The sequence below is a fragment of the Spea bombifrons genome, chromosome 10 (assembly GCF_027358695.1).
Source record: "Spea bombifrons isolate aSpeBom1 chromosome 10, aSpeBom1.2.pri, whole genome shotgun sequence".
Taxonomy (NCBI): domain Eukaryota; kingdom Metazoa; phylum Chordata; class Amphibia; order Anura; family Pelobatidae; genus Spea; species Spea bombifrons.
The window spans coordinates 23,854,385-23,868,760 of record NC_071096.1 but is presented as its reverse complement, the minus strand read 5'-3'; the positions used below and the strand labels follow the sequence as shown (position 1 = coordinate 23,868,760).

The 14,376-nt window shown below is 42.0% G+C and overlaps 1 protein-coding gene across 2 annotated transcripts in view; it reads right to left on the bottom strand.

The window, feature by feature from the left end:
- Positions 1-755: 755 nt before the first annotated feature.
- CARMIL2 (capping protein regulator and myosin 1 linker 2) overlaps positions 756-14,376 on the bottom strand; it is a 121,605-nt gene continuing 107,984 nt past the window's right edge. For both annotated transcript variants that reach the window (XM_053449731.1, XM_053449732.1), the window contains exons 9-10: positions 1,310-1,411; positions 756-951 (exon numbers count right to left, since the gene is read on the bottom strand). In XM_053449731.1, coding sequence (XP_053305706.1) covers positions 791-951; positions 1,310-1,411 — 263 coding nt within the window. In that variant the 3' untranslated portion in view covers positions 756-790. The remainder of the gene's footprint in view (positions 952-1,309; positions 1,412-14,376) is intronic.

Genomic DNA, 14,376 nt, shown 5'->3' with positions numbered 1-14,376 from the left:
AATCTTTGCACATGGAGTTAGGTGATCACATGCTTTAGTGGGGATGAGTGCTGCCTGAGTATTTAAATTGTAAAGAGACAGCCACAGGCAGTACATTTTTGTTCATGATGACATCAGTGCCAGGGCAATAGCTAACAGGTTGCGCACCCCTTAAAAATAATTCAATTTTGGTTAATTTAGCATATAGTTAGAAACTGTAAATGCTTACAGAAAGAATATTTATTATTCACAATAAATAAATAGCTAATTCATTTATAATTGTTCATGAAATGTCACAACCATTCTTTTTATTTCTCAAATTTGCATTCATATAAATAAAAATATTAGTGACGATTTTAAGCAACTTTCGCTTGTTGGCGGTCATTTTGAGCTTAGTTATTTCTCCCCATATATTTTGATGCAATAATAACATGCTTAAACATCCTTTTCTTGGTGTATTATTCTTCTTTACACAGAAATATGAATACACCAAAACCAACATCATTTCTATAGTGTTCTCTCAGTTTGGTTCCTAAGGTTAGGTCCTGTTATGGAGGCTTAAAATGTAATTTGGATGCAGAGGAATATGAATATGAATATTCCACAGACATGAAAACACAGTTTTGAATAAAAATACTCCGATAAAGCAATGTCAACAATAGCAGCATATTTTAGATATTAATTTGTTGTTCTTATCCCTTAAATCTGTTCAATAATTTTATCCGACAATGGACTCCACCTTTTAGTTTCTGGTATTTTTTCTAAATGAGACATTGTCAAGTAATAGGGCAACCAATTCAAATACTGTGTATTAGTTACTGTCAGTGGGTGAGTGGTTTGATGTAATCTCAATTCTTTGGTCTATGGCTGTATTTTGTGCAGTTTCTAAAGCAATACTTGTTGTGGTTCCTTCTGATTTCATTGGCAATGGGGAATCTGGGGGTTTCCTTTGTTGGTCACACTTCTTTGAATCTGAAAGATAATTTTAATATTAATAACGTAAACGACAGAAGGAATAAAAAAATGAATATATATATATATATATATATATATATAATACATTATAACTCTTAAATGCAAGCACACTTCAAAATATATTTATATTTTATTCCATAGTGGGTTTGTTACATACAAAATCCTATCTATAGTCCTATCTAACTAATTTGTTTTCCCATTCTGTAAAATCATAACCACAAATTAGTAGACTGCTTGATGCAAACCAATGTAAAGGTATCAAACACAATACCTTTTTGTTTTGGATTCCTGTCTGTAAAATAGCAGAACTAGCATGCACTCTCAGTGGTTTAATCTAGCTATAGAGCAATCTTACCTCGTGTGTCTTTCATACATTTAGTCTCAGTGAAATTTTCACTTAGCTGTTTCAGTTTTATTACTGGTGACCTCTGTAGTTGAGCAACAGGGATTTCAACATCTGAAAAATTAGAAATTGTGTATTGATCTGGATTCTTAAGGACAAATTGTGAGATTCTTAATATTGTTTAATGATTTCAGAGTGACTATTATGAACCATTTATGAAGATGTGAGTTGTATTAGGCACTCAGAGATAAAAAAAAACCAAAACAAAACAAAAAAAAAACACTAACACATAACATTCTATCATAGGACAATTGTAATAATTATAATTTTCATGTAATCCACTTTAATCAAAATAAAATTTTCTTTAAATTAAGCATATCCTTTCTGGATATAGCAGGGTCATTTACCCAGAATCAGAGCATACGGAATGTTTGATCAACTTAGGTTGTTGGTCTCTTACCTTTGACGAAACAACTGCACCTTTTATATTTTATTTGTCGCTGGTACAATTATTCAATTACATAGGAATTGCTTGTCTCTTTAATTGATCCATCCTATTGTGCAAAGATGGCGAACAAAGTAGCAGTGCACTTTATAATGAAAAAGTACAGTGCCAACATTTGTTGCTGCACATTTTTGAGCAGTTCCCATACAAAATGAACTGAGCCAAATCTTATGTTTCTATTACTTTCATGAATCCTAAATTTGTCCTAATGTATCTTGTAGAATGCTATTTCTTTTATATGTGTTTAGTTACATACATATACAGTCGTATGAAAAAGAAAGTACAACCTATTTGAATTCTATAGTTTTATCAGGACAATCATCTGTTCCTTAGCAGGTATAAGAATTAGGTAAATACAACATCAGATGAACAACAACATGACATATTACCCCGTGTCATGATTTATTCAACAAAGGTAAAGCCAAAATGGAGAAGCCATGTGTGAAAAATGAAGTATTTCTTATGATTCAATAGCTTGTAGAACTTGCTAAATGGCAGCTGCGTGCTGATGCCGCCGCAGTGGCGGAACTACCGGGGTCGCAGGGGTCATGACTGCGACCGGGCCCTGGAGTTGTGCCAGTCAGGGGGGCCCAAGGGGTGCCGATCGGTTGCTGAAAACGACCGCTCGGCAACTCTTGGGCCTCCCTGACTGACAGAAATCCAGGATGCCTCCGCTCCCCGCCTCTGCTGCCGCCGCCTGCCTCAGCGCTGCCCAGAGTGCAGTGTTGGGAGCGTGAGGTGTTTGTCTCGGGTGGCGGCGCTTCACGCTGACGGCATATGACGTCATATGACGAGACAAACGCCTCACGGTCCCAACACAGGAGTTGACGGTAAGTGACCTACAAAGGGGGGGTAGGGAGGGAGTGGGTAGATCGTGAGAAGGGGGGGTAGGGAGGGAGTGGGTAGATCGTGAGAAGGGGGTAGGGAGGGGGGGTAGGGAGGGAGAGGGTAGATCGTGAGAAGGGGGGTAGGGAGGGAGAGGGTAGATCGTGAGAAAGGGATAGATGGGTTGGGGGTGGGGGTGGGCCCTTAACAGATTCTCGCACCGGGGCCCTGAGGTTTCTAGTTACGCCCCTGTGCCGCCGGCCGGCTCTGCTTTAATACTTTTTTTTTTTTACTTTATATGGCAAGCCAATCCAGCTTGCCATATTAAATAAAAAAAGGATTAAAGTAGCTCCGGGCGGCGGCATGAGCACGCAGCGGCCGGTTAGATTAAATTTCCAGCAATCTGAAGGCCGCATAGTGATGGGAGCAGCATGAGGGGTGGAAGCTCCGCCCCCTCACACTCAGACTGCTGGAGCACCGGATGTCGGGTCAGTGACATCCTGTTAGCGTAGAAAACAGCAGACTGCAGCTACCAGAGGACGGAGGTCAAGAGGAAAAAGTAGAAGGTCAGTAAACTAATTTATTTTTTGTACAAAATGTATAATATTTTTTTTTATTTGTTAAAAACAAAAAAAATTGGCATGTGTGTGTGTATGTAAGTGTGTCTGTGGGGGCATAATGCTTTTTTAAATTAATTTTTTTAAATGATTAAACAAAAAAATAAATCTGTGTCTGTATGTGTTCAGAAGTTCAGCTCCCCATTGTCAGCTCTGTCCCCAATCAGCCCCTCATTTCATTGCTGTCCCAATTCAGCTCCCCAGTGTCACCTCTGTCCCAATCAGACCCCCATCTCACTGCTGTCCCCATTCAGCTCCCCAGTGTCACCTCTGTCCCCATTCAGACCCTCCCAGTGTCACCTCTGTCCCCAAATCAGACCCTCCCAGTGTCACCTCTGTCCCTTTTCAGCCCCCCATGTCATTGCTGTCCCCATTCAGCTCCCCAGTGTCACCTCTGTCCCCAATCGGCCCCTCCAGTGAATTAATATTTGAGAGTGTATGGGCCCACTTTAAGGTATGATCCTGGTAGGGTACTCATATTAGCCTTTACAATTTCCCTGCTGCTGTGTACTATACTTCCCATAATCCTCAGCCAGTATCATGGGGGACATTTAACTGACTGAGCATCAAGGGGTCATTAGGTTTTGCTTTTTTTTTACCTTTGTTGCTATTATATTTAATTATGTTAAACCATGTTGTTAACTTATGTTATATGGGGACATAAGGCTTTTCTGGAGGCAGATTGCCCCATGATATGCCTTTTAACCCCCGATATTCCACTCTGCCTCCAGAAATGCCTATACCCCCCTATATGCCACTCTGTCCCATGGTATGCCTTTTAACCCCCTATATGGCATATAGGGGGTATAAGGCATTTCTGGAGGCAGAGTGGGATATAGGGGGTTAGAAGGCATATCATGGGACAGAGTGGCATATAGGAGGGTATAAGGCATATCAGTGGGCAGAGTGGCAAGCCTGGGGGCAGATGTGCATAACTCGGGGGTAGGTTGGCAAATAAAAGGAAATAAAAAACCAAAATGTCTCAACCATAGCTTTTATTAAATATGAAAAAATAGTCTACATTAATTAATAAAAAAATAAAAGTTTCTTACAAGAATATCGTTAAGAATAATGTGATCAGTGTTTTGTTCCACTGAATTAAATTGAACCTTTTCATCTAAAAATGTTTGCGGTAGCAAATGTTTTGATTCCATTATGTCTAATGTATTTAATTTATTAGGGCCTTTTAACACTTTTGCTTTCTGGCATTTTAATACAAATAATGTGAAAAAAAGAATGTTTTATAGTTATTTGTATAGCAAATAGTGTGACTCGGGTATCTATAAGGGGTGCGTGTGAGTATAAGAGCTCGACCGCGAAATAAACTACCGTATTTATCGGCGTATAACGCGCACTGGTGTATAACACGCACCCCCATTTTAACAAGGAAATTTGAGTAAGAAAAAATAATTTTAACTTGGAAGCTATGAACTTAATGTTGGAATAATATTTATTACATTATAACATTTATTATAAGATTTATACCACTTATAAGTCAAATATGAAAGAAAAAGCACCTCTTTAAACAAAAAAACTGAACAAAAAAAACTTCATCAGAATCACTGCTATCTGGGAAACGACACACACACACAGTAAGACACACTCACACTCAGACACACACCCTAAGACACACACACTCAGACACACACACTCAGACACACACAAATTCAGACACACACACAGTAAGACACACTCACACACACACACTCTGACACACACACACACACTCTGACACACACACACTAAGACACACACACACTAAGACACACACACTAAGACACACACTTAGACACAGACACAAACAGACTCAGAGACACACACAAACACACTCAGACACACAATCCCTAACCCCCCTTCTCAGGATCTCCCCTCTCCCTCCCTAACCCACCTTCTCAGGATCTCCCCTCTTCCTCCCTAACCCCCCTTCTCAGGATCTCCTCTCTCATTCCCAAACCCCCCTTCTCAGGATCTCCCCTCTCCCTCCCTAACCCCCCTTCTCAGGATCTCCCCTCTCCCTCCCTAACCCCCCTTCTCAGGATCTCCCCTCTCTCTCCCTAACCCCCCCCCCGGTCACTTACCTTCAACTCCTGTGTTGGAAGCGTGAGGCGTTTGTCTCGGGTGCCGGCGCTTCACTGCTGAGCGCCGGCGTCTGACGTCATATGCCGGCGCCCAGCGTGAAGCGCCGGCACCCGAGACAAACGCCTCACGCTTCCAACACAGGAGTTGAAGCGCTGAGGCAGGCGGCGGCGGCCGCTGCCAGCAGAGGAGTCCTGGATTTCTGTCAGTCAGGGGGGCCCGAGAGTTGCCGAGCGGTCGTCTGCAGCAACCGCTCGGCACCCCTTGGGCCCCCCTGACTGGCAGAACTCCAGGGCCCGGTCGCAGTTGCGACCCCTGCGACCCCGGTAGTTCCGCCACTGGCTCTAGGATTTATCGGCGTATAACACGCAGGTAGGGTTTCAGCTTCATATTTTAGTTAAAAAAGTGCGTGTTATACGCCGATAAATACGGTATATGGGGCTGGTCTCCAAATGTGTCCAGGGCTGCTTTTCAATCGCAGTCCGGCCCTGTATGGAATTCACTGCAAAGGGAGGTGGTGTTATCAAATACCGTATTTGCTCGATTATAAGACAAAGTTTTTTCAGAGCAAATGCTCTGAAAAATACTCCTCTTCTTATAATCAAGCTCTTATAATCAGACCTCAAATAGGTCTAACTATGAGACTAAGATCCAGATCCCCTGCAGCGCTGCAGGGGACCTGGATCCTCCTGTTTTATGCCCCCCATTTAGCACCTCCTCCAAACTTACCGGTGCTTCTGACTCCCCGGTCATGTAGCCGGGGCAGTATGTAGACGTCTACGTGATTCGCTTAGACAACTTCCGCTGCAGCCGGAAGGAGGTGCGATTAGCAGCGGGGGTTGTCTGCGTCCATCGCGCAGACTTTCCCCGGCTGTCAGAGATCAGAGTTCTCCACACCGGTGCAGGGAATTCTCTCTGAAAGTACCTCATGGATCTGTCCTGGGTCCGCTTCTGTTTAATTTGTTTATTAATGATCTCCCAGCGGGCATAGGGAGCCAGGTTTCAGTGTTTTCTGATGACACAAACTTAAGTAGGGTAATAAAGGCTGAAATAGATGTCTCTTCACTGCAAGAGGATTTGGATAAATTGGGTAACTGGGCTGATAAATGGCAAATGAGATTCAATGTAGACAAATGTAAAATTATGCAATTTGGGAATAATAATAAAAATGGAACGTATCATTTAAATGGTGTTTCCTTGGGGAAATCTACCAATGAAAAAGATTTAGGAATAATTATAGACAATAGACTTAGTACTAGTGCACAGTGCAAGCTAGCAGCTGCAAAGGCAAATAAGATATTGGCATGTATTAAAACATATTATTCTGCCTCTTTACAGGCCCATGGTAAGACCCCACCTTGAATATGCAGTTCAATTCTGGGCGCCTTTTCTTAAAAAAAGAACATTATGGAACCAGAGAAAGTTCAGAGGAGGGCCACAAAACTAATAAGGGGAATGGAAAGTTTTAGTTATCAAGAAAGGCTGGAAAAGTTGAATGTGTACACATTAATAAATATGTACATGGCCCATACAAAATGCCCTTTAAAGACCTGTTCATTAATAGAACATTACAAAGGACAAGAGGTCCCCCGCTAAGGATTTTTTACAGTAAGGACAATAAAAGTATTGAATTCACTGCCTGAAGAGGTGGTGCTAGCAAATACTTTAGATGCCTTTAAAAGGGGCCTGAATACTTTTGTAACAAAGCAGAACACAGAGGGCTATGAACGATGGTACAGGAATTAAAATTTATTTAGTGCTTGTTAATCCAATTAGAAATATGATTGCCATTTGGAGTCAAGAAGGATTTTTCCCCATTGAAAGCACAAGAATTTTTTTTGCCTTCTTTTAGATCAACAGCGGTAAGGAATAGGAAAAGGGTTGAGCTTGATGGATGCAAGTCTTTTCTCAATCTAAACTACTATAAACATGGTCCTTGGGGTTTAGCAGCTAGATATCTAGTTGAAGGCTCCATATACAGAGCAGGTTAACCCCTTAATGACAGAGCCCGTACATGTACGGGCTTGTGGTGCAATGCAATAACTACAAAGCCCATACATGAACGGGCTGCTGTTAAACAGCTGCATCGCCACTTGTCGGCACGATCGGCGGCTTTGCAGCATCCACAGAAGCCTCACAAGCGAGGCAGACCGTGGATCTGGGGAGGAAAGCCCCCTCCACAAAAAAAAATGGCCGCCACCGCACTGATCATCAAAGATCTCGGCGGCTGGCTAAAACAGTAAACGGTGTTGCTGACATGCCTCAATATGAAGGCATGTAGCAACACAACCCCGATCGCCTTGTGATTGCTCGGAAGAGCAACCACAAGTGCCATCATGTAAATTACGTTGCCACCACTCACAAGATGGCGTCAACAACTGAAAAATAAATGAGTTCACAGAGGGTGCAGACCCTCTTGCAAACTATACCAGCATTTGAAATACCTTGGGGTGTCTGGTTTTCAAAAATATATGGTTTGATGGGGTAAAATGCATTGGCCGGTTCAAAGATACCTGAAATAGCACATGGGGCAGAACAACCAGCTTTGGGGAAAAATGGTTTTGAAATAGCAAAACACTGCTGGTACTTACTGCCCCATAACGTGCAGAAAAAAAAGCAAAAAAACATAAAAACATTGGGTATTTCTATACTCAGGACAAATAGTAGAATCTAGTTAGCAGGTTTTTTCATTAGTTTTTGCAGATGAGTAAAATATTTTTCAAAAAAGTGAGTCATTTTGTAACAAAAAAATCACCATTTTTAATAGTAAATTAGATGATATTAAAATAATGTTATCTAAAGAAAGCCCTGTTTGTCCTGAACAAAAAGCAATATATATGATGTGCGTGGGTGCACAAAATGAGAAAGAAAAAAAATTACAGCTAAACAGCAACACCGAAAAATGTTAAAAGAGCCACTGTCCCAAAATGTACTACAAGTAAGAAAGCCTTGTCAGGGGTTACTACTGCTTCAAATAACATAATTGGAGAGAGATATATGTAATTATATTTGGACGGGGAATGTAACACCCCTAGATCAGTTCATACTGGTGCTTTATTACCAGAACAATGGGGATGAGGGAGGGGATTGTTGTATAACCCTCCTTCAAATGACAAACTGCCACCTGTTGCTGCTACTGCAGCTGTAGAAAGAAGAAATTTGTTATGAGAGATAGACTGCATGTGAGGCTTACTTACGCAAGCAATGGAAATTAGATTTCTAGCACAAGGTCATGTATATACTTGCTGTTACGCCGAGTATACCGATAAAAGAAGCAAAAGGAACTTTTCTTACAAATTCCGAAGATGTGGTCTATCTATTACTTTATTTGAAGTTTGAAACTGGGATACAGTTAGGGTTGCCACCTTCCTTGCAAAAAAATACCGGCCATGCTACTTTGCATAATCTGGCATATAGGGGGTTAAAAGGCATATCATGGGAAAGAGTGTCATATAGGAGGATAAAAGGCATTTCTAGAGGGAGAGTGGGATATAGGGGGTTAAAAGGCATTTCTGGAGGCAGAGTGGCATAAAGCCTTATGCCCCTATATACCCCCCCCCGATTTACCACTGCTTCTGACTCTCTTGTGTCTGGTGGGGGCAGCAGGTGGAGGCCGGTGTTTATGAAATCAGCAGCTGTTTTGAATGTTTGTCTGCCGCCCTGGGCGGGTGAAAACCCGAAAAACAAAAACTGTCTGCGCTTCTTACCCTAATAAAGTTGGCAACAAATATATAAACATAATATAAATGAGAGGTTTTGGTTATATGAATTGGCCAAAGCATAATTAAGCTCACCCGCCACGTCAAGGCACACTCTCAATAGGGTGAGAACCCACTCTCACCTCCTACATAGTGGGCACACAAAGCAGTTTATACTGCTACCAAAACCTTATTAATGTGTTGGGGGAGGTGCAATTAAACCTCCTCCCTATTAACCCCTGGACAGCAAGGTGCAACCAGACTGATGAGGAGCCAACAACCTCAAATATGTGCAAACAGGGAAAAGAAAAAATTTTGGTGCGCTAAGCTAGTCACAGGCTCAAATAATACAAATGTATAATACGAGGCCTACCAAACAGGTTTAAGCATGTTTTTGTTTTTTTGTATACATTGTACAGCCAATACACTATTTTTGCAGCATGCTTACACCTGTTTGGTAGGCCTCGTATTATATATTTGTATTATTTGAGCCTGTGACTAGCTTAGCGCACCGACATTTTTCGACAGAAAATAAGTGTGCCACTTGGGAAGTTTAGTGCCTGGTAACAATTCTATTGTACAGTCGTACATCCGATGTGGAGGTAACGTTTCTGCTTTTCTTTTCGAGAACACATCCAAATAATCCTAGTACTGAGAGGGTTCTAGGTTACGTGGATCTTTTGTCAGTAATTCCAGCACAAGATTTAACTTTGTAGGGGTATTGCAAGAGTTTTTTTTTAACATACTTTACTCCATGCCAAAATGTGTCCTCCTCTGCAGTCTATGCTGGGATTATGTTGTTGTGGGCATGACATTCCTAGAATGATCGGCACATATGGACTGGACAATACATCAAATTGTATTTCTTCCGAGTGGAATGCACCCTCAACGGCCCCCATAATCTTGGTTTGCAGTGAAACGATCCCTGTTCCAAGTGGGGAACCATCCAAAACTGTAATGAAGCTTTTCCGAATTTTCTGTTGTAATGGAATTTTTTTTCATGAGCCCATGTCTCGTCTATAAAATTCTCAGCAACTCCAGAATCAATGAAAGCTTGTGTGGCCAATTGGTGGCCTGTCCACTTAAGCTTGATAGGAACTAAAAGTCTTTGAGGATGAGGAGGTATAGTAATAGTAGCACTTAGTGAAGCACATCCTACCTCCACTAAGTTCCAACGTTTCCCGACTTTCTGGAGCATACATCAGCAATGTGACATTTCTGTCCGCAGTACAAGCACAGTCCCAGAGATTAGATTCAGCAGCTTCACGTCTCCCTGGGGCATCAAACACTGCCCTGAAGGCGGAAATAAGGGCAATTGCAACTTCTAAAATGAGGGAGTTCTGTTCCAATAGAGGTGATGCCCAGGCCAAAGATTCCCCTTTAAGTAAATTAATAATAAAGGTCACTCTGTTACAATGAGAGAAGGTGTGAGGATGTTTACGGAAGTGGTAAAGCACATTGATTCAGGAAACCTCTACATTGTTGTGGATTACCAGAATATTTTTCTGGTAGAGGCATTTTAGGTGCTTTAACTGGGGTACTGAGTCCTGTACTGGTAGAGGCACTATCACAGGCTAGTACTGATACAAACTAAGGGTTTAAATATCCCTCCAAGCTTCTGGACCCTCCTACCGTACTATTAAGGGGGTGGGGAAAAATAGATAAATGTCCCTTTAATTATTGAAATGCATATTCATAAGATAGCCGTCCGTGAATACGCGGATGGCTCTCATGTAGTCATGACGTGTGCCCCGCTCTGATCTATTGAGGCTTGCTGGGGCGCGTGTGTAGGGGCTGGACAGGCCAGTTGGCAGCTCTGCTATCAAGACGAGCATCTCAGCTCCCCTGTGTAAACTGCCACCAGGTAACATTTGCCTCTTTTTGTATAGACGCAGGAAGCCAGATGGGGTTTGGGGGAGGAGGTCATCACAAATATTGGGATGTGTGAGTCATGTCTTTGCCATTTAGTATTTAAAAAAACAAACAAAAAAAAAACCACAAACAAAAAACGAATAGTAAAGCAATGATGAATGGCGTTAGGGTACAGGTTTTCCAGGCTGTTTAATCTGGATTGTGGGCCATTCTTGCGTATATTGGGCCGTACACAGGGCTGGAGTTCGGCCACAGTTACAGTGGAGGATTCGGGCAAGTTTCCGGCGAGGTTGCATGGATCTCTGGTCCTGGGAGATATGCTCTGGTTTGGGCTTTTCAGTTATGGGTGGGGCAACAGGCTTGAGTGTGTTTCAAGCTTGTTGCCTGTGGCTTAAGGGTCCATTGAGAAGTGCTAGGTGAGAAACCCACAAGGTGTTAATGCCTGGATCATGGTTAGATGTTGTTTATGATGACATCAGTAAGGGGACAAAGCTTAAGGAACGACAAGTGGTATCAGGCAGGTGGTCTGCCGGTGTTGCACCATGTTGCAATGTTTTTAGTAGTAAAATGGGACCCTACAGCAGGCTTAAGCCGGTTAGGTTTTTCAATAAAGTAAGTCACAGCATTTAGGTACATAAATGCTGAGGCCATTTATTATGTGTGTGTATGTTATTTAAGTTCATATCAAACCATTGTCACCACATTGCATAGGCAGTGCAAGGGCCAAGCAAGAATCAGGAGCTGCTCGCATAACAGGTTTCACATTGAGCCACCAGAAACTACACGGAAAGTACAGAAAATGTAATAAGTGTGATACTAAAGGCAGCACTGCAGAACATGATGAATAGCTTACAATTCAGGATACACTATGGTGGCAATAAATATCAAGGTGTATTAGACACACAAGCAGACATATCACTTTATGACAAAACATTATGCACGCTAAAGGTTTTTCTACAATTAGTATAGGAATACTTGAATGATCTGGTGCATATCCTAATATCATGACACTGTAAAAATAAATAGAAAGAAAGTTACTTTAGAATTGGTGGCGCATCCTCAATTAGATGCCCCCTTTGTGATTGGATATAAAGATATATTGCATTTCATTGATAACTGGATTGTGTCGCCAGGCTGTCTGGGCTGGGCATTGTTTGGTTAATGTGATTATGCTCCTTTTCTGATAGGGTTCTGTATTTAAGGCTGCATGTTTCCCAATAAACTGTTCCTGTTTTCACCTCAACATCAGTTCCATCTGATGCTTAGGTGGGGCTTCTCAGGACAATTATTAGCGTTGTGTAGCTAAGCTTCGGCTAGCCACAATGCCAGCAAAGCTCCAATTGATTGCGGTCTTGCTTTGTCTCGCCACCACTAGTCTCATCCAGCGCTAAAGGGGTTAACTCCGAAGTCCCAGATCGAAGAAAGCACAATTTGGCGGGTGTACCCAGTTGGGGTAAAGGTCGTCCCGTCACAGGCATCCTACACTAAAAAACGTGTTTTGCTTCATTTGGACATTGTTATATTATATGGGCTTTCAAACAATTTGCAGATGGCCAGCTGCTGAGATCAATGGAGATTAATGTCCTCATCCAGTGACCACAATGGACAGGATATACCACAGAGATCATTACATTAACAATCTCAGAACGTCACAAATAAAGACACAGCTCTATAACTCATCCAAAAGAGGGTACTGGGAAAATGTGGAGGGGAAAGAATACCATTATCACACAAGTACAATATTTTGCAGCATACATCTCATACTAAATGGCGAAATGAACTGTTGAATTCAGAGGACACGCATCAATTATTTAAAAATGTCCTGTAGCAACACATTGCCAATAAGAGGACAGCAAGAATCAAGAGCAAGGCATTACACAAAGAATGGTGGTGAAAGGTATTTCAAAGAACTAACGCCATGAGACATATGCACAAGACCTAGGTCACCTGTATTCCTGAATTCCACATACTTTATAAATATGTGTAAGCTTTTAACCACTACTATATAACAGAAGAAGTATTGAGACAAACAAGTATATGTAATGTATCCATCCCTTGTCAGGATAACATATTTCATTTGTGTACTTGTTGGTATAATCTACATTTTCCATATTTTAAATGACAACCAAAGATGATTAACTACGGTGTGTGCATAAAGTTCCCATTACTGATAAATCAAAATATACAGTTTAGTCCCTAATCAGAAATGCCCCAGTGAGTGAGTCCTAGTACTCAGAATGGCATTTCTACTGTGATTAGAGGTAGAAAAAACAAAATGATTATGTTAATAATGACTAAATTATGAAGGTAATGCTAATTACAACAAGTTATATATTGTTTTTTTCAGGACATGAAGGGCTTTCTTCAGATTTAAAAAAAATGAGATGAAAAATTGAAAAACTTTTACTCATCCAAAAAAGCTAATGAAAACATGCTAAATAGATTCTACTATTTGTCCTGAGTTTAGAAATAACCAATGTTTTTTTTGCTTTTTTCTGCAAGTTAATGGGCAATAAGTACAAGTAGCATTTTGCTATTTCAAAACCTTTTTTTTTTTCTAAATCTGGTCATTCAGCCTCATGTGCTATTTCTGGTATCTTTAAAGCCGAACCAATGCAATTTACCCCATCAAACCTTATATTTTTGAAACCTAGACATCCCAAGGTATGTGAAGTGCTGGTATTTTAACCCTTTCTATGAACTAATTCTACTACCACCATTTGTCAAACTTTGTGGTAGTACTGTATTGGCCCGATTGTAGGCCCCACTTTTTTCTTAAAGACTTAAAGCGGGGGTGAGGCCTATAATGGGGGTTTAGCGCAGGGATGCACAATTCGTATTGCCTGACACCCGGGGCATGCAGTTCCGGGCACCGAGCAGGTGTTTTCTTTTTCATTTAGCCCTGCTGCGGGCAAGCATTGGGGACCTGGATCCTCCTCTCTGGCGCTCGGTGGACATCTGCGCAATGCAGACAACCCTCGCTGCTGCTGGCAATTCCGCTGGGGCTTCTATGATGGAGCGCCGGCGTCAGTATAGAAGCCCCAACAGAAGTACTGGCCAGCAGCAGTGGAGGTCACACAGACGTTCACCGGCTGCCAGACATGAGGATCCCCCGCAGTGCTGCAGTGGACCTGTATCCTCCTCTCTAGAAGCTGGTAAATATCTATGCGATGCACGCAAACAGCTTCCACTGCTGCTGGCACTTCCTCCGGGGCTTCTATGAGGGACCACTGGCAAAGAAGCAATGGGACTGTCCCAGGAATCAGTGGCCTCCCCAATTGAAACACCATCTTTCTTTTTTTTGACATGGAGGAGAGAGAGGGGTGCCGCGCAGTTACTCATGAATACGTTTTCAACAACCGATCGGCACCCCTCAGTCTCCTCCGCAAGGCCTCTAGCTTGGTTGTGGTGCTGGCATTTCATGCTGAGCGCTGGAATATAGCAGTGAAGGAGCGTGCACTGTGACAGAGCAGCGAGACAGAGGCC